At 43.1% G+C, this 22912-nt stretch overlaps 1 protein-coding gene and 1 long non-coding RNA gene across 4 annotated transcripts in view; one reads left to right on the forward strand and one right to left on the reverse strand.

Moving 5' to 3' along the window:
• Cd86 (CD86 molecule) overlaps window positions 1–22912 on the forward strand; it is a 58614-nt gene that overhangs the window by 35080 nt on the left and 622 nt on the right. For all 3 annotated transcript variants that reach the window (XM_006248399.5, XM_039088600.2, NM_020081.2), the window contains 3 exon segments: window positions 6862–7197; window positions 9242–9538; window positions 12566–12701. In XM_006248399.5, coding sequence (XP_006248461.1) covers window positions 6862–7197; window positions 9242–9538; window positions 12566–12701 — 769 coding nt within the window.
• On the reverse strand, window positions 7670–9256 carry LOC134481008 (uncharacterized). Its single transcript, XR_010056149.1, has 2 exons — window positions 9130–9256; window positions 7670–7886 (listed from the first exon to the last, which is right to left on the reverse strand). It is a non-coding gene; the product is annotated as an uncharacterized LOC134481008 (long non-coding RNA).

The raw sequence follows: 22912 nt of genomic DNA on the forward strand, positions 1-22912 counted from the left end.
AACCCCTAAAGACCGCAGGAGGGTCCCAGAACTGCATCACATATCTTATGACTTGGTATGATTTGGATAAGAAAACAACAATTAATTTGATTGCCTCTCCTTCCCCGCCCATCGAAGTCTCCTGCTGGGTGACATTTTGCATTTGAATTGTGGGTAGTCTTTTCCTTACAAGCTCCCTAAAGTTTAGAAGTGTGAGGCCTTCCAGAATCCAGCCCTTCCTGGCTCACTGCAATCCGGGATGCACCTATAAGCAAGTGGCTGGAGGTCCTGCAATGGAATGCCATTTTGTTTCTGCTGGCCCACGCTTTCCTGTACTCATTTTCTCCACCTCAGCGCTGATAGGGAAGCCCTCTGAGTCTTGGTGACTAGCAGACAGGGTAGGCGAGCTTGTGGAGCGCCTGCAGCAGCTGCAGGCCATCCCTGTCCCCCTGGCCTCTGACTAACCAGCTCGGCCACAAAACCTCCTCCTCCGTAATAGTTGCACAACAGGTCCCTTGGCCTCTGTCCCCAGCCCTGGCAGGGTGAGGAGGAGGAGGTGAGTGTTGTGAAGAGATATTCCCTCAGGTCTCAGCAGATAGAGATGGGCCTTTTGTGATTTGTGTTTTCTGCTTAGCACCCAAGGCTTTCTGAGGTCACCAGTGTGATGTGTACAGGTGACAATGACAGCTTTCATTCCTCAGCTCCTGGGGAGATGGAAAGGCAATGTGCACACACATAAATATCAGAGGTGAGGGAGATAAAGATAATGTGTGTGTGTGTGTGTGTGTGTGTGTGTGTGTATGTCTGTGTATCTATATGTGTCTCAATGTGTGTGTATGCATGTCTGTGTGTGTCTGCATGCACATTTGCCTGTGTGTATGCATGTGTGTGCCGTTGTGAATATGTCTCTCTGTGTATGTGCCTCTGTGTGTGTGTACGCATTTGTGGGCATGCATGCTCCTCTCTCTCTCTCTCTCTCTCTCTCTCTCTCTCTCTCTGTGTGTGTGTGTATGGTGTTTGTGTATCGTGTATATGTGTGTGTGTGCATGCATGTTTGCCTGTGTGTATGCATGTGTGCATGTGTGTGCCTTTGTGTATATGTCTGTGTGTGTGTGTGTGTGTGTGTGTGTGTTTAGTTCAAGTCCTGTTCTGAGCACTTTACAAGTAGCAATTCATTTAAAGACCCCAATAACTTACTGCATTAGATCTTGTCATAATTCCTCATTTTAAGGCAAGGTCTCCAAGCACAGACACAGCTAAGTAATTGACTCAAGCTCAACACAGCTGCTAATGAGAGAGGTCAGATTCATGCCCAGCAGCACAGGCTGAAGTCACTGATGTAAGATCTCAGGTTATATCTCCTAACTCTTGCTCCTGAGGCAACTACAAGTAGCCAGCTCTGGTTTTGGGTGACTCAAATAGCTTTGGTGGATAATACTGCTTCAGCTTGATCCTTCCTTGTTTACACGTTGCCTCCTTCACTTCCTGCTTCTATCATAAGCCACGCCCCAACTGTCCTTAAGTCTTAGGCCTTAGCACTGCCAGTTAGAATAGCAAGCTTAGCTTTTATGATCTGGGAGAGAAATGCTCTAGAAACAAATATTCGGTAGCAGCTTAACTGAGACATCTTCCTTGTCCCCAAACCTTTGGACTCAGCCCTTTGAAAGTGAGTAGGTAAAACTGAAAAACCCATCAAAACCAAGGACAGGTGCTACTTCTCTTTTGACCCTGCTCTGAAACTGTGTGGAAACTCCTAGCTCCTGAAAAGAGAGTCAATGATATTGAAACCATAAGAAAGAAAGTCTTAAGTGATAACTGATTAGGTTTCATTATAGTCAGGGGATGTATGAGAAGGGGATACAGCTGAGGAAGAACAAATGTAAAGGCGGCAGGCAGACGGCATCGCCCGCTAAGAAATGACCTTGTCACTACTTCACTCACCAATGAACGCAGTGACAAAACAGCCAGCATCCGTTTCCGACCTCTCATTCTCTTCACTGTCTTAGTCATGTATAATCATTGGCAAATATACTTCTTTAGCTTGTTTTTAATTTCAAACATGCATGCAAATGTATCAATTCCTTCCCTCCAGTCCCCCCAAAACGCCTCCCATCTGTCTCTCAACTTTGAACACACATAGGTGGAACCGCTATGTCCACAACCCCAATCCCAGAGGCTCAGCAAACACTACTGGAGAGAAGAGGGGTAGAAAGAATTTAAGAGCCAGAGGATGGGGGGAGCTCTGTGACCACCAGCCCCTGACAGGACGTGTCTGTTTCACATGTGAACTCCCAGAAGCTCTGGTTATCTGCGCAAGACGACCATAAGATCAAGAGAGTTAAAAAGTTCCAGCAGAAAATAGGAAGGAAGGGCTACTCCAATCCCCAGCTGAAGATGGCTACTGAGGGAGAGACACTTTTCTTGGGGTGAGGACATTGCTGTCTATGCCCAGTAGATGACCCACACAAAAGTGCTTATGAACAAAACTATATGGTCTTAGAGTGCATTATTAAATCAAAAGCCACCCGTTTTTAAACATAGGAAAAAATCTATTTGAAATGAATCTGTCTTTTCCTGAGCTATGGAGTAGAGACCTACCCCAGGGCAGGCAGCCAAAGAGAGAAAGGAGACACAATTGGCACTAATAATCCACAGGGGGAAAATGGCAAGGCTGGTAACTTATGACGACACGTAACACATAGAGCAGCATAGTTCTGCCCTGCCCCCTACACCTCTCACACCGATTTGCCTGGAAATTAGATACCTTTGCTGCTGCCCCTGATCAATGGCTATGGGTGTAGCAAAGGACCACCTTGTGGGTCAGTTCTCTTCTTCCACTTTTATGCAGGTCCTGAGGGTCAAACTCAGGCTACCAGGCTTGTACAGTAACCTTCTGAGCCATCTCATCGGTCCTTCGCTCTAGGGATCCTCCAGCCCCGCCTTTGAGTAACTATGACCACAGGCACATCCACCATGCCTGGTTGGATATGTGGCAATTGCTCTCTTCTTGTCTGGGGCTTCTCTAGGTTCTAGGTTTCTCACTTCACCTGATCAGCACTGGTCAACAATAACCCTGGAATGGGAGAGTTTTTCTTCACTTAAATATATGTACATAAAACAGCCTCAGACTCTCGTTTCATGTTCACTATCTATGTAAAAACATCCAACAAGCCATTGGATGTGGTGTCTGGGACTCCACTGAAGGCTGTGGACTGGAGATACTCAGCTTGTAGCTGACCCCTGAGAGTTGAATCAATGGGTGTACAGAATAAATCCCAGAGTAAAGGGAAAGTCAAACTGAGGAGGTTAATTCCAAGGAAGCTGGATTTCAAAGCCGTGCTACTTTTGATGCAATGGCAAGGTGGAGTGACATCAAAAAGAGCACGGAAACTGCTAGTACCTTTGGTCAGGAAAGCTTCAGGAGAGACAGGAGTGAGACATGTTGAGGGGAGAAAGCTGTCTCTATTCACTGGGGAATCTAATGGAAATGAAAAGCAAGGTCAGAGGGGACCTGTTTGAGACAGAATGGTGAGACTGGAGGCCATGTTCAGAGAAGCAAAGCATCGCAAATTTCGAATGTTACCTATCTGTTCAATAAAACTATTTCCTGTAAGGGTGCTTATCCACCCAGTTGTAAGATCAGATCTGTAGATTTAAAGGTAATTTCTTTAGTAAAACTTCCATTGGGGCCAAGAGGCACATTTAATGACTTTTAACTGGCGAGAAATGGTTAAAAAGATGTATTTTTTTTTGTGCTGTCCAATATAATAGCCATTATCCATATGTGACTCATTAAGCATTAATTACTTATAATTAAATGAGATGAGAAAATTCAATTTCTCTCTCCAACACTGTAAAAACTGAACCAGTTTCTTGGTCATTTTTACTACTTGTCGAGGATTCACATTGTTCAAAACCAGATAAGAATTACCTCATCACAAAGAATTCTTTTGGAGGAATAATACACTGTGAGATCAAAGATGGAGGTCTAAGAGAGCTAACATCTCAATGAACTCGAAGAACAACTATGAAGAAAGTAAGAGTGAAAATTGGGGGAAATCACAGGGGGCCAGATCTGAGACATTATGCCCCTCAGGACATTGCTCAGGACTGTGTGGTAGGAAGCAGAAGGTTGCTGAATGGTCTGTAGATGAAGGTCTCTGTGGTTGGTGAACTCAAGGAACTTTGACACAAGGTTGTTGGCAGGTTCCTTATTGAAGAGTAAACTGTTCGATTATCTTGCCAGTTATGTTGAGATTGGTTAGGAAGAACAGCCTTGAATATAATGTCCAAATCCTCCTTGAATGAAAACATAGTGACCAATAATTAGTGGTTCATACCATGAGCTAGGAGACACCTCTGAGTGGAGAGGGGCTGCTCACGACCTTTGCTGAGGAAGCCTCGAGTGTCTTGTGAGCCACATGGAGTCTTTTGGGTAGAACCAGATTTCATGGAAAGGACATTTAGGGTAATATTTATTGAAGAGGGTCAGCTATAGTGGGATCTAGTACAATGGGAGGGGGCTTTCAGCGGGCCTAGAAAGGCTTTGGGTGAAATTTACAGAAAGAACAAATACCTTGGAGTGTGGTAAGCCTAGTAAATGCAGAAGGGATGGGGAAAGCGTGACCTGAGTTTGGGATCCTGACCAGGGAAGACTGGCATTCTGGTAGGGTCATAGACTCACACGGTGCTCAGCCTTTAGGCTCCATGGGACACTCCGACAGTTTCTTTCAGCAGAGGACCTTTAGTATTCTTGATCACTGTTTCCTGACTGGGGAGATATATAGCCGAATTCCTGAGTATTGGCTCCCGGCCGTATCATAACAATCAGTCACAGTTAAGTCTAAACCATTTCTTCAGCCCAAGTGTTAGAAGAGGGAGGATTTCTCAGTGCTTTCCACCAATGGAATTCCAGGGAGTTCACTTGCTTTGAGGCCCCAAATTCTCCACCATAATAGTGGAGTCCTGAAGTCACTGGGAAAGAACAGACCTTGAGTCAAATCTTCCCCATATGGTCACAGTGAAGGACGTGTCTGCCTGGCTCAGAGTGACATCAAGACTACCAGGGTCTGGTGACAAACCAAAGTGTGTAGACTGTGAAATACTTTCAGTTCCACTCGGAATGGCTAGAGTAGTTTCCTCCCCGTGGGGAAGAGAAGGGAGTTGGTGAGGGTAGAAATGAGTATGGCTCTGATCCTCTCAGCTTCCCAAATAGGAGATTTTAGTAAAAGTTCTAATTCAGACCTTGTGTGGAACCAGACAGTGCAATGGCTTTGGTCTACTCTTTATTGGTAGGTAAAGAGGGAGCTGAGGGAAGATGAAGTGAGGGTGGCTGGCTTGGAGAAGCCGGAGAGGAAGTGGATGAAAAGGAAAGTAGATATTCTGGGATTCTACAGAAGAAAATTAAAATCTGTGTGTCGAGCCGATGTAAGAAACTCAGTGAGTTCACGTCTAGACCCAGGGAGTGCACCTAAGAGCTGAGCCAGAGCCTCACAGCAGCCCAAGGCTGGTCAACGCTTCAGCTTCCTGCTCGGCTTCTCCAGTAGATCATCTGCCCAGAAGCACAATAAGTTAGACCCAAACCAGAATGTGCTCTGCCCTCCACAGAGTTCGTCAGCTCTCACCAAACGGCCAACACGTACAGTAGGTGGCACTCTTGCCTCTCACTTAAGAGATTAGCAGAGGTGTAGTGGAAAGCCAAATGCAGTTCATTTTCCTTAGGTCCCATTTTCACTTTGAGTGGGATTTCTCTCTCATCTCCCTCACCCACCACTGACCGTCCTTTCCTCCCTTTCAAAAGTCCGAAAGGACAATTTTTTTTTTTTTTTTTTAAAATGAAGACTCTACTCCCCATGGCAGCATCTAGCTTCATAGGATCCAAAAAAAGACACACCCACCTCACCTTTCACCTTTCACCTCTCACCTCTCACCTTCCTCTTTTTTCTTTGCTGAACCTCCGGCAATTCTGTGGCCCAGAGAAAGGTCGAAAGGTCCCACAGGTTGCCTTATGCCACTGTGTCCTTTCTCTGAACTTTCCCATCATGCCCCTGTTGGGTTCTAAAAGTTTCCAGGGCAGTGCAGCCTGGGAGTAGCCATTGGTTTCTCTGAGGTTTCTGCAATATGGCAAGATACATCCTCACCTTCCCACCTATAGTTTCCTCCCAGCAGTTTACTCGTGTTCCTTAAATATCCTGACCACTATAATCTCCCAAGAGCCGTTACATTTGCCCAGCTTCCTTTCTTGTCCCTGAAAGATCCTAGAGAGGTCACTGAGAATAGAGACATCACTTGACACTTGAGTCATTTCAGAACCCCTTTTCTGGCTCTGGGAATAGCAGCTATGGGAGCAGGAACTAGTTGAAGGTCAAAGAGGTGACTTAGTGGAGCTCCCAACTTAATGAAGACTAATAAAAGGCGGCACGTGTGTTACCATCATCAACAATCTTAAAAAAAGAAAACGCCATAGAAGACCAAAGCATAAGGGGATAGCATGGGGCAGGCAGGGTTTAGGGGACGTTGTAGCAATTATGGAGGCCTATAACAACCTTGGTCGATGCTCTGGTTTACAAATTCGCAGAAGCACATTACCAGAAAGAATCCTAGAACATTACTTCAGACCACCTCCTTAAATGGGTGAGAAAACTGAGATCCCCAAAGGTTGCAGCCCATACACGTGAATAGTGGAGCAAGAGCAAAGGTCTAAGCTCCAGACGTCCAGCGTGGATGCCCTATTCCGGATCCTAGCATACAGCTCTCCAGTACTATCCAGCTAGCATCCAGTGCTATCACTACCCGACGACCTGGCGGCTGGGTGCCGAGTTAGAGCAACGGCGCTTCCCCTTCTTGCTTCCTCTTTCCTAATTCTCAGTTTTTCTATTTTAGATGCTGTTCCTGTGAAGAGGCAAGCTTACTTCAATAGCACTGCATACCTGCCGTGCCCGTTCACAAAGGCTCAAAACATAAGCCCGAGTGAGCTCGTAGTATTTTGGCAGGACCGGAAAAAGTCGGTTCTGTACGAACACTATTTGGGCGCAGAGAAACTTGATAACGTGAATGCCAAGTACCTGGGCCGCACAAGCTTTGATAGGGATAACCAGGCTCTACGACTTCACAATGTTCAGATCAAGGACACGGGCTTGTATGATTGTTTTATACAGCAAAAGACACCCACGGGATCAATTATCCTCCAGCAGTGGGAAACAGAGCTCTCAGTGATCGGTATGTGGTCAATGCCGGGTTTAGATTGTTGGCTGTTCAGATGAGACTATCTGTGAGCAAAGAAACATTGAGGGTGGGTATTCAACAGACTGGAAAAGAAGGCAGAAGAGAGCCACTCCTAGGGAGTTCATTTGGAGGGAATGTGGGATCTGAGAGTGGGGAACTGAAAGCCCTTTGTCCTTTGATGGTTTGTTTCTTGGGGATCAGTGAGACTTTTTTTTTTAAGAGACACAGTAGAGCTAGCTGAACAAAAGCAACACAGCCAGATTAAAATGATGGGCAATGTGGCCACTGCTTCTATGTTCTCCTTTTAGTCTAAGATTATTTTCACCCACAATAGTCTGGGGCTCTTGCTTTAGCTCTTAGAGTTCTGTCATTCCAAAATAGCGTATAAATGGAGCTGAATGTGCATGTTTAAACTTTACAATGAACTTCTTTTATTCAGCAAAATGCCTTTTGTGTTTCATCTAAGTTGAGTGTATCAAAAATTTGGAAGTTTTATTTTTTTAATTGATGAATTACATTATAATGTCAATCACTGAAAGATACTGGGTTGTTTCCAGTTTGAAGCTGTGACAAATCGAGCTCCTGTACAAGTGTCAGCTTCTGTGTGGACGTAAGTTTGTATTTCTCTAGTGCAGATTCATTTCAAGGCACGCTGTGCTGGACCCAGATAAATTCTTCATGAACTTGGAAAAGACAGAACAACACCTTTTGAGCAATAATCCCCCTAGAATGAACCTTTTCTAAAACCACAGGATAAGACAGGCCAAACCAGACACAGAATGGAGTGCTGCTCTCCTTGAGTGTGCTTGCTTCAAATGTGGCTACAGGGCTTCCGTTTAACAAGGTGCTAAGTTTGTGTTCTCAGTGTGTGGCAGGCACTGTGGAGGATGTGCTTCAGGAGGGTCTCAGACAAGCCTTTAGAACAGGTTGTCTGTTCATTAGAACCTGTATGTATACTAAACTTAACTCATGACTGCAAAATGTATTGTTGATGAAGCTGAATGGGATCTAGTAATTTTCACCAAGGATCAGCAGAATGTTCAAGGAGCATACCAATATTTCAGAACTGAAAAAAAAAAAGGGTGACATGCAATGACTTCCATTGTTAGGAAGAATACATGGTACTCTCTTTGTGGTTATGAAGTCTAGCCTCTAATGGCTGAGGCGTCTCTCCAGTCTCACACTGAACAATCAATTAATACGAAGAATCCATACATGCGTCAGGTCAGAATCTTTGTGCCAATGCACTTCAGCCCTGAAAACATGAGTGGAAAACAAAGAGGAGAGAGCATTGAATTTGCCCCCATATGAATGAATTCTTATAGCACAGTGGTTCTCAACTTTCCTAATTCTGTGACCTTTTAATCAATACAATTCCTTATGTTGTGGTGACATCCAGCCATACGATTATTCCATTTCTACTTCATAACCGTAATTTTGCTGTTATAAATCATAATGTAAATATCTGATATGCAAAATATCTAATACATGAACCCCCTCGAAAGAGGTTGTGACCCACAGGTTGAGAACCACCCTGTTACATTATGATAGTCGTGTCAAAAACTAACATTCTGAGTTTTTAAACACAAAGACTTCCCTTATTACTCTTACACGTAGGTTCTTAAAGATGAGGCCCGGAGCATGCAAGGACCATAAACCCTGTGAGTTCTCGATGGAAATTTACCTCATCCCTGAGTGGGAAGCTGAATGTTTCCCTGTGGGAATGTAGGCTAGACAGTTAGAGCAAGTCTCCATTGAGACCCAGGTTCTTAGAGTAGGGGGCCTCACTATAGACCTTGGTAAGATCATTTTAGCTAGCCTGTCTCTCCAAGAGGGCTCTCAAGAGGAGCAAGTAGACTTCTTGAAAGGTAAATGTAGACTTATTATGTAGCCCTCACTATGAACCGAGGCCCACACTGTATACACCTTGAAATGGCCAGGTCTACTCCAATCAGAGAACTGGATGTCAGTCACTTGCCATTCCTTTGTATAGACTTCTACGTTGAGATTGACTGTTTCTATCCATCTTCGATTCCAGCCAACTTCAGTGAACCTGAAATAGAGGAGGCTCAGAATGAAACAAGAAACACTGGCATAAATTTGACCTGCTCATCTAAGCAAGGATACCCGAAACCTACAAAGATGTATTTTTTGATAACTAATTCAACTAATGAGTATGGCGACAACATGCAGATATCACAAGACAATGTCACAAAGCTGTTCAGTGTCTCCATCAGCCTATCTCTTCCATTCCCGGATGGGGTGTACAATATGACCATTGTGTGTATTCTGGAAACGGAGTCAATGAATATTTCCTCCAAACCTCACAATATGGGTAAGGCTGCTTCCTAAGATTATTTATTTCACAAGATGTTAGATGCAGATCTTTTATCCCAATTATCCAGTGTTCACTGCTTGCTGGAAAAAAAAAACTTCCAGCCAGCCACTAGGGAGGCGCCAAATAGAAGGTTCTTCTTACATTTGCATGATCCAAGGTCCAAGAGTCTATGAACCTCTGAGCTACACTTGAAGAAACATGGTCTTAGCCCTGAAACTGACCCAGTCTTTGGAGTTATCCTTGGATGGAGGACAATGAAATGCTGTGGCCACAAAATAGAAGATGTCTCCTAGCAAGAAGCCTCTAACTGACTAAAACACACACACACACACACACAAATGTACTGTGTATAGACCCTATGGTACTTAATGTGCATGTGAACTCATTCTAGTCATTGCTGTCTATAAAGCTGAAAACTCAGATAGAAGATATCTTCTAGTTCTGGAGATTCTCTAAAACCTTAAAAGATATCTTCCAGTTCTTGAGACTCTCCCGGAAAATAGGAAATCCACGACATACATATATGACAAACCGAGTTTTTTTTTTTTTTTAAGATGAAACTCAAGTCTAAATTATAGCTCCTGGAAACAATTGCCTAAATTTAAAACAAGTTGACAATCAGTTCTGTGAGCATTTGGTGGCAGGCAAGATCTTTGAAAGTCAGCCGAACCCTCCTAAAGGCACTGGGGCCCTTATCCTACTGTAAAACAGACTATTGGACTTAGTGAATATGACTAAAAGAGAAGGGAAGGGGAGGTAGAGATCTACATGAAAGACCCATACATTTGCAGTGACTTTCTGCACAGAAAGGCTATGAGAGAGCATGTGTGCTCAGCCGGTGAGAGAACCACAGCGAATCAGCTGTACCCAATAAGGAGTAGGAAATATGTTTAGAATGAAGGCATGCTTGTGCCATCTTCTTGATGGGCTTCCATGGTGATGAGAGAAGAGGTTGAAGCTCAGTGCCAGCTTTGTTCCACAGAGAGCTAACTTACACCTGTACCCCACTTGTGACAAGCAACCATTCCTCCTAGAATGAAGGCACTCTGTTCCCACTTGAGGCTCATCACTGTCTATTCTGAGGCCCCTCCCCTCCCCCTCCCACCCCAAAACTCACAGCCACCTGCCTTCTGTGGCCCCTTCTCCAGCCCTTTAACTATGATTTGCTCCTTCTGATGGCACCCATCCATCTCTTTCTGCCTCCCCTGGCTTTGCCTCATCCTTCATCCTGGTGCCTCCCTCAGTAACTTGGCCTATGGACACAACTCCGAGAAACACCCCCATGGCTAGCACCCACAGCCAGTTTTACAACTGAGCCCACTTCCTCTCCCAGAACTGATTCCCTTTCGCTCCAATATCTCAGCCACTGAAAATCTAGGAAAAAATGTGGTCACCCAGCTGTCCTAGTTGCTCCTACTGCAGTATTTCCTAGAAATATAGAAGATACTCTAAGCTGTACCTCAAACCTATCATCTTCAGCTAACCACCAGCATTATGTTTCCCCACCCTTGTCTAGAGGTGAGCAGGCACTGGTGAACACCATAAGCTCATCATGACTCACCTCTACTAGTTAACTATCTTAGAACTTGCCCAGGTACCACATTCAGCAGTGCTTCAGCCCCAGGTACTTCATCCAAAGGGCTTGTATATCTGTGTCCCTAAATCTATGCCCTGACCAGAGACAGGGTAGCTACTATCCTAGTTAAGATTTTATCGCTGTGAAGAGATACCATGACCACAGCAATTCTTATAAAGGAAAGCATTTAATTGGGGCTGGCTTACAGTTTCAGAGGTTCAACCCATTATCGTCATGGCAAGAAATATAATGGTATGCAGGCAGACAGGATGCTAGAAAAGGAGGTGAGAGGTCTACATCTTGATCCACAGGCAGCAGAAGGAGACTGTATGTCACACAGGTCATAGCTTCAGCATAGGAGACCTCAAAGCCTGCCTCCGCAGTGACACACTTCCTTCAACAAGGCAACACTCCAACAAGGCCACTCTTCCTAATAGTGCCACTCTTTATGGCCAAGCATTCAAACACATGAGTCTATGCAGACCATTGCTATTCAAACCACCATAGCTACTGTATCTTTTTGTGTATCGAAAGGTAGAAGTCTCCCTATAAGAGCCATGACTTCTTTCATTGGAAATCCCAAATAGATTCAAGTTAGGCAAACAGGAACACACTCAAAAGGTATTAAATACGGTCCACAATGTCAATAATTCTTTTCCTTGCTATTCTAAGAAGAGAGCACATGCCTAAAAATTATATCTAAACTATGATGTCTTTTGATCCTAGTTTCTCTGTAATTTAGGATTAAACAGAAGGACTGTTTCTTTAACTGTCTATGAACTGAACTACTCAATTTTTCATTAATTTCTGAGACTGCACTTTATGTTTTCCTACTCTAGGAGGTAATTGCTGACCTTCAGGGGTCTGATTTTCCAGGGAATGTCGAAATAGCAAAGGTTTCCTAACACAGAAGACACACTGAAGGGCAGGGTGAGGAAGCCTGAGGTTCCTTCAGTAAAAGTAATAATCAAATACTTTAAAGTTCTATTTGCCCAAATGACAGGTGATCTAGAGAGTGACTTCAAGATGGGGATGGATGAAGGAACCATTACCAAAGTTCCTGTGGCCCTAGAACCCAGGGAGAGAGAGAGAGAGAGAGAGAGAGAGAGAGAGAGAGAGAGAGAGAGAGAGAGAGAGATAGCAGAGACAGACAGACTTACAAAATCAGAGATAGACAGAGACAGATAGAGAGGGAGGGTCAAAAGGTGGGAAGGAGGGGCTGGGGATTTAGCTCAGTGGTAGAGCGCTTACCTAGGAAGCGCAAGGCCCTGGGTTCGGTCCCCAGCTCCGAAAAAAAGAACCAAAAAAAAAAAAAAGGTGGGAAGGAGGGAAGAAGGGAGGGTGGAAGAAAGGAGGGAGGGAAGGAAAGCAGGCAGACAGGCAAGCTGTAAATTTAAACCATCCATAAATGAGTTTCTCACTAATGGAAAACTTGTGGTCATTTCTAGTTTTTTCGCAGCCCCAGTTTGATCGAAAGACTTGGATCCAGATTGCAGGTCCCAGTTCACTTCTGTGCTGTCTCTTTCTGCTGGTCGTCTACAAAGCAGTCAAAAAGTGTTTGAAGATGCAGAACCAGCCCGGCAGGTAATGAGTGTCTTTGTCCTGTCTGAAGACCGCCCTGTAAAATGTGTTTCTAATAAGCGTACAAGATGAGGAGGTAGCTCAGCAGTGCACAGCACGTGCAAGCGAAGTCTGGTCTCCAACCCCGAAGAAGAAGAAAGTGTTTTTACATGAGAATGTGAAACAGTGGGTTTTGTTGTGACACTCACACATGCAAATGCTATACTTTGCATACATACATTCCACTCCCCATTGTCATCTCTGGTCCCCCCCAACACACACACAGACACAGACACAGACACAGACACACAGATACACACACACACACACACACACACACACACACACACACACACACACACCCACCAGTTACCGGCTCTTTTTTCTTGATAATTTTCCTTCTACCCTCAGGAGACAGACGGTTGCTGGATCTAGTTTCCGGGAGACAGGAAACATGTTACAATTGTCTTTCTGAGTCTGGATTAGTTCGCTGACCATGATAATCTCTATTCATTTACTTTAAGATGACATCATTATGTTCTTAACAATGGCTCAGCAAAACTTTGTGGTACATATATATGTATGTATGTAACTCATGTTGTTTCCCCATTTATCAGTGGATAGTTCTGTATTTTGGCTACTGCAAATAGTGACGTAGTAAACATGGTCACTATCTTTGTGGTATGCAGACTTAGAATTCTTCAGTTACAGACACAGGAATAGTAATTAGCTGTGGGAGTTCTATTTTTAGTCTTTTGAGGAAACCTCCATTCTAGTGGACACTCTAATTTTCACTTCCACAAACTGTAATAAGCCTCTTTCCTTGTATCTTTTCTGGCATTTTCCCCTCTGATGACAGCCATTGTTGACTGGGTAGTGCATTGTAGTTTTGACCTATATTTCCTTAATGGTTAAGGATGTTAAGTTGTGTGTGTGGGAGGGGAGGGGGAGTTACTTATTGGCCATTGGTTCTTTGAAAAAAAAAATGACTGTCCAATTCATTTATTAATTGGGTGATTTGGGTTTTTTTTTTTAGATTTAGATTTTTAAATATTTATTTATTTATTTATTTATTTATTTATTTATTTATTTATTTATTTATTTTGAAAATCGACCTGGATACAACACACAATGTTTCTTAATCGTATTCACTCTTCAGACCCTATCTTCCATTCTCCTAGCCCCCTCCCATCACCCCCCCCACAAAGATCTGTCCTTTGAACATGTATTTACTTATCTAACCCACTAAGTCTGATTAGTGCTACCCAGACACACAGAGCCATGTGTCATCCACTGGTACATGTGGACAACTTTGCAGTGCCACATTTCTAAAAGTAAGTGACTCTCCCTCCCCAGCAGCCACCAAATGCCAATAGCTTCTCAAGAGGGGCATGAACTCCCAAGCCTCTCCTGTGTCCGTGATGGGAATTTTGACTAGTTTGACCTTGTACAGATCTTGTGTAGGTCATCACAGCTGCTAAGATTTTTGTGTGCCAGTCATGCCACACCCAGAAGACAGAATTTCACAGCACTCTCTCCTCTCTATCCTTTGGCTCTTACTGTCTTTCTGCCTCATCTTCTCTGAAGGTCTCTGAGCCTTGGGGTAGGAATGCAGTGGTAGATACAGATGTCTCACTGAGGGCTAAACAAAGTCACTTACTTTCTGCACTTTGAGCAACGTGTCTCTGCACTAATCACTACCCTTAAACAAACCTCTCTGGCCAGCGTTGGGAGCAATATAAGTCTATGGATATAAATATAAATAGAAGGAAGTTTGATAACAATCATTTAATAGAACAAGATCAGTAGATTCCCTCCCAGGGACTGTGAGTTCCTTCATGCAGGTCACACCCACTACAAATGAATTTACCCCTGCAAAGCAGACCTCAAATCCCATCGATAGATCTGTTAGTAATCTCCATAGAGTCTTGCTATAGTTCACCTTCTAGCACTATATAAGGTATCCGGCAGGGAGAGAGTCTCCTGGGCAAGTCAAGATTGCTCTCTCTATGGCTTAAAACCACAGAATGTTGTGTCTTCAGCAATGCACTCTTACTACTCAGTTCTGATGAGCAGCCATGAGCAGCAGCGATAACCTGTATTGTTTGGATGTTCTTGGGACTCTGACGAATTTCATTATTTCATTCAGCTTTTTGCTTGCTTTTTTTTTTTTTTTTTTTGTCCTCCTGAAATTTATTCACATCCTCTGTGACTTGTCTGAGCATAGCTATAATTACTGGAGTTCTTTGTGGGGAAGTTCTTTAGGCTGTCTTCATTAGAGGCATATCTATTAGGGGATTAGGGATTGGGGTGTAAGATGTGTTGTCTTGGGTGTGTGTGTGTGTGTGTGTGTGTGTGTGTGTGTGCCCGTGTATTTGTGTATGTGTGTTGCTTTCATTTTTTTTTTCTGCACTGGGTAAGTCTTAAGTATGCAAAGTGGTCTGTTGATTGGCATGCTCTCCTCCTCCTCCTCTCCCTCTTCCTCCTCTTCCTCCTCCTCTCCTCTTCTTCCTCTTCTTTCTCCTCCTCCTCCTCCTTTTTTGTTATTGTTATTGTCATTCAGGTCACCTTTCTCTTCCAATGGAGGTGTTAACAGTGTTCAGGGGAAGCCTGGTTTCCCTACTTAGTTCAGGTGTCTGTGAAGCCTGTGTACCTGGAGGAAAAAGCCAAAACTGGGTCTTTGTTTATTTTCTATGTAACTGTCCTATTATGTGAACAGTTGGTGAGGGTTATCTCCCCTGGAGCAGACTGTCTCCCCGCCCTGTGGTACAGTTGGTGAGGGTTATTTCCTGTGGAGCAGACTGTCTCCCCGCCCTGTGGTATAGTTGGTAAGGGTTATCTTCCGTGGGGTAGACTGTCTCTCCACCCTGTTCTACCCATTGGTGAGGGTTATCTCCCGTGGGGTAGACTGTCTCCCCGCCCTGTGGTACAGTTGGTGAGGGTTATCTCCCGTGGGGTAGACTGTCTCCTCACCCTGTTCTACCCATTGGTGAGGGTTATCTCCCGTGGGGTAGACTGTCTCCTCACCCTGTTCTACCCATTGGTGAGGGTTATCTTCTGTGGGGTAGACTGTCTCCCCGCCCTGTGGTACAGTTGGTGAGGGTTTCTGCCATGGGGTAGACTGTCTCCCCGCCCTGTGGTACAGTTGGTGAGGGTTTCTGCCATGGGGTAGACTGTCTCCCCGCCCTGTGGTACAGTTGGTGAAGGTTTCTGCTGTGGGGTAGACTGTCTCCCCGCCCTATTGTTGGCTTTACTGCTCAGTGAGTTAAGGGAGTCCTTTTCCAAAGTTCTTGTCTGGCCCTACCTCGAGTGTTTTTATCCTATGTTTTCCTCTATGGTGTCCTAGAAGTCAGTTTCTTTTAATTAAGATCTTCACCCATTTTAAAAAGATTTTTCTTTACAAGGTGCAAAAGAGAGGTCCAGTTGTGGTCAATATGTGGATATCTAGTTCTCTGGGTGTCGTTTTATTCTCTTTTTCTCTAATACATGTTTTTGGCACATTTGTTAACAAAAATAGCGTACAGCTGCATGAGCTAATTTCCGAGCCCTTTATTCCATTCCATTGGCTTACCTGTCTCGTCTCATGCCAGTGTCACGCTGGTTCTGTAACTATGCCTACACTATAATATGATTGAGAGCAGATACTGTGATGTGTTCCAGCTATGTTATATTCATAACAATTTTATGAATTTCTTCCTCTATGTATGACAATGTCATTGGAGTTTTAATGAGATAGAATGGAATCTATACAGTGCTTTTGGCAATATATCCATTTTCAACCATTTTCCAACCTGCCTGTGAGCACAAAAGACCTTCCTTCTTCTAGTATCTCCTTTCAGTTTTTTTTCTCTTCAGTGTTTTAATGTTCTCATTTTGAGATCCTTCACCTCTGAGTTAGACATAGTCCTATGTTTATTGTTGTTTGGTTTGGGGTTTTTTTGTTTGTGGTTTCTTGCCAGTGCCAGTTGAACACATTATGTAGACCAGAATGGCCTCAAAGTCACAGAGGTCTGCTTGCCTCTGCCTCCCAAGTGCAGGGATTAAAGGCCTGCACCCCCCATGCCCTGCCTCATCATTGTTTCTCCACAGTGTACACCAAGCTAGCGGGCTCAGGGGCTGTAAGGATTCTCCTGTCTCCGGCTCCTATCTCTCCACAGAAGCATCGGAGTTGCAGATTCTCCGGCTATTCATCCGTGTTTTTACATCGCTTTAAGAATTTGAACTTGGGTCCTGGTGCTTGTATGGCAAGCACTTTTACCACTGAGCCCTGATGCTCCCCCTCAGTCTCACCTGCCTTATGTAGTCTGGTGGCTTTCCACGGGGCTATTTATTTATTTATTGATTTAATGTATACGAGTACACTGTAGCTGTCTTCAGACTCACCAGACGAGGGCACCATATCCCATTACAGATGGTTGTGAGCCACCATGTGGTTGCTGGGAATTGAACTCAGGACCTCTGGAAGAGCAGTCGGTGCTCTTAACCACTGAGCCATCTCTCCAGCCCCTCCACGGGGCTTTTTAAATTCAACTCATTGGATTTTCATTCCCGGCAGTTCTGTTCATTTTCTTTCTCAAAATCTGTTTTGAGTTTTTTTTTTTTAATGTATGCTTTTGATTTTCTCATTCATGTCCTGAATTCATTTCCTTAAATAATTTGTTTAGTCGTTTATGCCTTCTTAGGGGTCATTAATCATTTTTATAAGTAGGCTTTTCAATTGTTTGCCCCAAATATCTTTGTGTTCACAAGCTAAGGAGTTATGATTTATTGGAGGTACCATGTTACCTTGCTTTTTAATGGATTTCTTTTGCTTCTGGGTGTGGTATAATATCCATTAGGCTGTATGCTACTTCCGCTTTTATTTGGGTGTTTGTTTAGCCGGCAGCTTTCTCTCAATGGCTCAGGCTCTAATAGCACTTAAAGAATTAGCCATAAGTAGAAGCAATTTCTAGATTGGAGTGAGTAGCTCCCCAAGTTTCTTTTCATAATGTAATGAACAGCTTGCAACAGAAACAAAAGAGAGATGGAGCAAAAAAGAAAGAGATGTTTCTTTCCCCATAAGGCAACCAGAAATATTTAAGACTAGATAAGAATGTCTTAAGATGGGGCTGGAGAAATGGCTTAGTGGTTAAGAGCCCTGGCTACTCTTCCGGAGGCCCTGAGTTCAAATTCCAGCAACCACATGGTGGCTCACAACCATCTGTAATGTCCTCTTTTGGTGTGTCTGAAGACAGCAACAGTGTACTCATACATAATAAATAATAAAATAAAGAAAGTCAAAGATGATATGTATACATGAAAAAAGAAGTTGCGGGGTGACATAGGGAAGTTAAATGTGTGGGTAAGATGGTCACACTAAACTATGTCATCAGAAGGCAGGGAACAAGAGAGCCCAGCACACAGATATCCCCAAAAGAATGGTGTACAATTATTGATAGCAAAAGTTATTTGGTCAGACACTTAGACAGTGAGTTTGGTCATCCAAGAAAGAGACATACCATGAATAACCAAGCCATGTAGGTAAAAGATGAGCAGAACAGTTCTGTAGTAACTTTCTTTGCTTTGCAGATTTTTCTAGTCTTGACCAAAATAAGTAAATTAGCATTCCTTTCAAAACTTCCATTTCCTAAATCTAAAACTATATGCTACTTTAAAATATGTATGTATCTTTATTCTATATGTTTGTGCATTTTGTGCTCATGTCTATGTGTACTGCATAACCTGCCTGGTGCCCTTGGAGGCCAGAAGAGGATGCCAGGTCCACTGGAGATAGAGTTAAAGGTAACTATAACGTACCCTGTGGTGCTAGGAACCGAACCAGGGTCTTCTGCAAAAGCATCAAGTGTTCTTAACCACTAAGTCATCTCTCCAGACCCTCTATATATTACCTTATAAGGCAAAAAATTTAGATGAGTCACAAAAACTTACCTAGGTAGGTCAGAAAGCTATGCCAAAAGAAGAGGGGTTGTGGGATTTGGAGAAAGCTCAGTCATTATTGTTGGCTTGGAGCTTGGGAAAAGAAGGCTCTAAACAAGGAATTTGAATCACTTCTAGAGGCTAGACATGGTCCTCACTTGACAGACAGCTAAGAAGTGAGAAGTCCATTGAGCTCTAAAACCTCAGAGAACTGAATTCTGCCAACAGATAAAGACAGGAGTGAGCATGACCCATCCACAAAGACCTAAGTTCACTTCCAACCAGTAGAAATATATCCCTGAATGGAACCTCCTCCAAATATGACATTAATCTACTTCTCAGACGAGAGCCTTCAAAACAACTAACCTGGCACTAAAAGCCCTGCCCAGGGTTCATTTCTTAATTCTGCCTATCCCATTTAGGCCATCTAAATGAGTAAAAAGGAAATACCAAGTCCATTCTAGGTGATTTCTTACCCCAGTCCTGGATTAATAAGAAAGAAAAAGGAAGGGGTGTGTAATTATGAATTATTGCCTTCATCTAATCTGAAGTTACCCTATCGGTTTATCCATTGGGGAACTGGATCAACTAAAAACAATGTATATACTAGTGCTCATGAAGCTAATAGTTTTTACAATTTGCCTCCACACAGCAAAGTTAGAAGAGTATCAGTTCTTAAAGTTACCCTTTTGTGTTCTGCAAACAAAGTCTCACTACATGGTGCTAGCTAGCACTGACTTTGCTATGTAGGCCAGGCCGTGCTTTCCTGGGCTCTCGGATAGCTGCCATCACTTACTCCCAGTGTTTCATCTTTGTCTCTTGCCTCTGCCTCTTGAGTGTTAAGGCCAAAGGTTCGTGCTACCACATCTGGCTAGTTAAAATTTCTTGAAGAACAAGTGTCCTTTCCGAGGTGACCCATTTTCATCATCATTTAAACAGAAACCCCCTCAGAGTTTAAAACTGAAAGTTGGGGATGTCACAGTACCAGATGCTGACGTTAACATCCATTCCAAAAGTGTGTGTCACACTTCGCAGCTTCTGTGTGCTTTCATTTTTAAACTGAGGCTTCTTGTGATTATGCTGCCTTTGCCATGGGCATGAAAAGACCATTTACTGTCTTCTGTTCTATATTTACCTGAGACACCGTACTTAGCTGTAAAGCACCATACTTTAAAGAGGAAGTTGGGCAATTATAAAATCTAATCAGATTCATAAAGAATTTAGGAGCTCAAATAAGAAACAGCTCAAATGCTGTTCCTTTGTATGACTAAAATAAGATACCAAAGGCTTGATACCTTAAGGGAAAGTTCATCATGGTTTATGGTTTGGGGCAGAGCAGGGTCGGGCAGCTATGGTGTGCTGCATTGTGACATGCAGATGGCAGAGTAAGAACTGTGTGTGTGTGTGTGTGTGTGTGTGTTTGTGTATGCAAAAGAGACACCAAGGTGAGCTTATAACAACCTGCTTCTACAATGCCAGTCCCTGAGACCTAACTTACTCCTATGGGTGCATATTAATTCTCCCAAGTGTGGCCCCTATGACCAAATTCCCTCTAATCAGGACCCACCTTTAAAGGTTATTCAACTTGTCCTTCACCCCACAATGTGCTTCAAGGTGCATGAAAGTCTAGCTTTAGGGGTTAGACCACATTGAAAACAGGGCATCAAATAACCAAAGAATGTTCAACCCAAGGAAAGACCTAAGGGAGGGAGAGAAAGGGGAGGGAGGCTGCTTTCAATTATCGGAAGGAGTAGCTGTCTCCAGCCACAAAGGTCACACTCAAACTGTAGTCCAGAATGGCTCTCAGAATGGGAGACTAGAAATATGAGGAACATACGAACAGTCTGTCTAACTACTAATGCTCTCCTGAAATTGTGTGGAAGAAACAGACTTGTTTCCTCTCAACTGTTTCATGAATTGCTCTCTGACACAAACATCTGAAAACCAGACAAAACTTGAGTGAAGCTAGTGTTTCCAGACATTGGACATCAGCAACAGAAAAACATAAATGTAACTACAAGCAGGGAAATGGTAACATTATGATTGCCCACAACATATCGGACTATAGTCAATGGCCAATCTGCTCTAAAGGTAGGGGAGTCCTGATACCCCAAGTTAAGAAAACATAGCAAGAAAGGAATCCCATATGATACACAGAACACAGATGTCAAAAATCTTAACAAAATTAGAAATTAAAATCTAGTCATATATTACAAGTATGCTACAGCATGGGAACATAGAGCATGTTCTAGGAAGATAAGAAAATGGACCACTCAAAAACCCAAGGAGTGACAGTTACACAAACAGACTGAAAGAAACCCCATGTGGTTCTGCCGATGGACATGGAAAAGGCTTTTGACAAAATTAACATCCATTCATAACTTTAAAGAAGAAAGAAAGATGCTCATGAATTAGGAATCCAAGGGGGGATTTCTCAAACCAACAAAGGACATCTGCCAGAATCACTCTGATAGTGTGGTTGTGATAAAGGAAAATTGCTCTTGCATTAAGACCGGGAAGGAGGCAAAGATGCCCATGGGTACTGCCTTTGTTTAGCGCTGTGTTGTAAAGTCCTGGCCAGTGTGGGAAGACTCAAAGAAAGGCCTACAGAGTGGAAAGGAAAAGGGGAGAATATTTCTATCTTTGAGGCAAATAACATGATCATGGTTGCAGAGAAGACTTTAAAAACTATCAAACAGCTATTAGAATGAATAACCCTAACCATAACAGAGCCTTATGGTGCAAGTTCAAAAAAATGAAGGTTCAGTATTCTCTATATGCTAACAATAAACAGACACTGAGAGGTTTTGTTTGTTCATTTGTTTGTTTGGTTGGTTTTCAAGAAAGGCTGTCCTGAACTCACAGAGAGCTGCCTGCCTCTGCTTCCCATGTGCTGGGATTACAGGCCTTCACTACCACCGCCACCTCCAGGCCAGAGAAAATGTTTAATGGCAGATTCTAGGATCATCAAATAATAACAAAGGCTTGGCTCTGCATTTAACAAAACAAACGCAATACCTAGAACTAGCATTACTGTGGACAGAAATTGAAGTAGACCTAATTAAAAGGAAGCATATACTAGGTTCAGGGATTAGGAGACAAGATATTATTAAGGCGCCATTTTTTTTAACCAAATTCATTAATGGGTTGAAGCCGTCTAAATCGAAAGCCAGGAAGACTGATTAGTAAAAATTAAAAGACCGACCCTACAAAGATAGGGAGGAATGCAAATAACCGACGGCTGGTAACATGATTTTGAAAAGTAAGGATGAAAGTGGAATCAGGTGTGGTGATCCAGGGCCACAATCCTAGCAGTCAGGAGACAGATGCAGGACGACTGAGTTGAAGGCCAGCCTGGCCTACATGGGTAAGACCTGTATCTCAAAAAAAGAGACACCTGAACAGTTCTGAAAGAATGGTCATAGACAGTGTGACATTGATGAAAGGACAGGGATGTCAGTCAGTGAGGGAAAAAGAGGGCAAAAAAAAAAAATCAAATCAAATCAAATGGCTAATTGCTTTTGATTAAAAAATACCAGGCAATTCCATGCTGAAAGGGAAATATTTTCAACTACTGGTATTGGAATAATTAGAATTTAGGAGGGAGAATATGATTTACACAAAGTAAGATAGATTATAGACTAAATAAAGGAGCTAAAGTTAAGACATTTCTGAAAGAAAATATCTTTGAATCTTTAGGTTAAGCAAGTATTTTTCCGTAGGATTCAGTACAAACAGAAACGGGTAAAGGAATATAGTAAACTTCATCGAAATTAAAGTATTCGCCCACGGACTTCGTCAAGAAAACAAAAAGTCACAAACTTGGGGAAAATATAAATATTTCTAAAATATACATTTGACACAAAATATATAGAGAGAATATACAGCTACATATTACTAATCAGAGACAATCCGTCTGCATAAACAAGATACAGTCATGTAGGGAAAAACCACCTAGTCATAGAGACAAATTTCAAAAGCTGTACGTTGAATGGAGGCAAGAGAAGATTGTGCATTGTGTGATCCTGTTTAGGTGAAGTTTGGGATGAAGAAAGGCTAAACAATCGATGATCAGGACCAACGGGGTGGAATAAAGGCATCTGACTGAACAGATCAGAAGGAAACCTACAGAATGCTTTCTGTCATGATTGGCTCAAGGTTATATACCATAATCACTTGTTAAACGTATCAAATCTTTCTCATGGCTAGACCTCACTCTTAAATATGCACACACATAGACGAGAATGCCAGGGACATGAAATGTTCTGGAAGACTCTATTTGGTAAAGGCTACCTCATGGAACCATTGCGGTATTGTTG

This window comes from Rattus norvegicus, chromosome 11 (assembly GCF_036323735.1).
Source record: "Rattus norvegicus strain BN/NHsdMcwi chromosome 11, GRCr8, whole genome shotgun sequence".
In the NCBI taxonomy this organism is placed as follows: domain Eukaryota; kingdom Metazoa; phylum Chordata; class Mammalia; order Rodentia; family Muridae; genus Rattus; species Rattus norvegicus.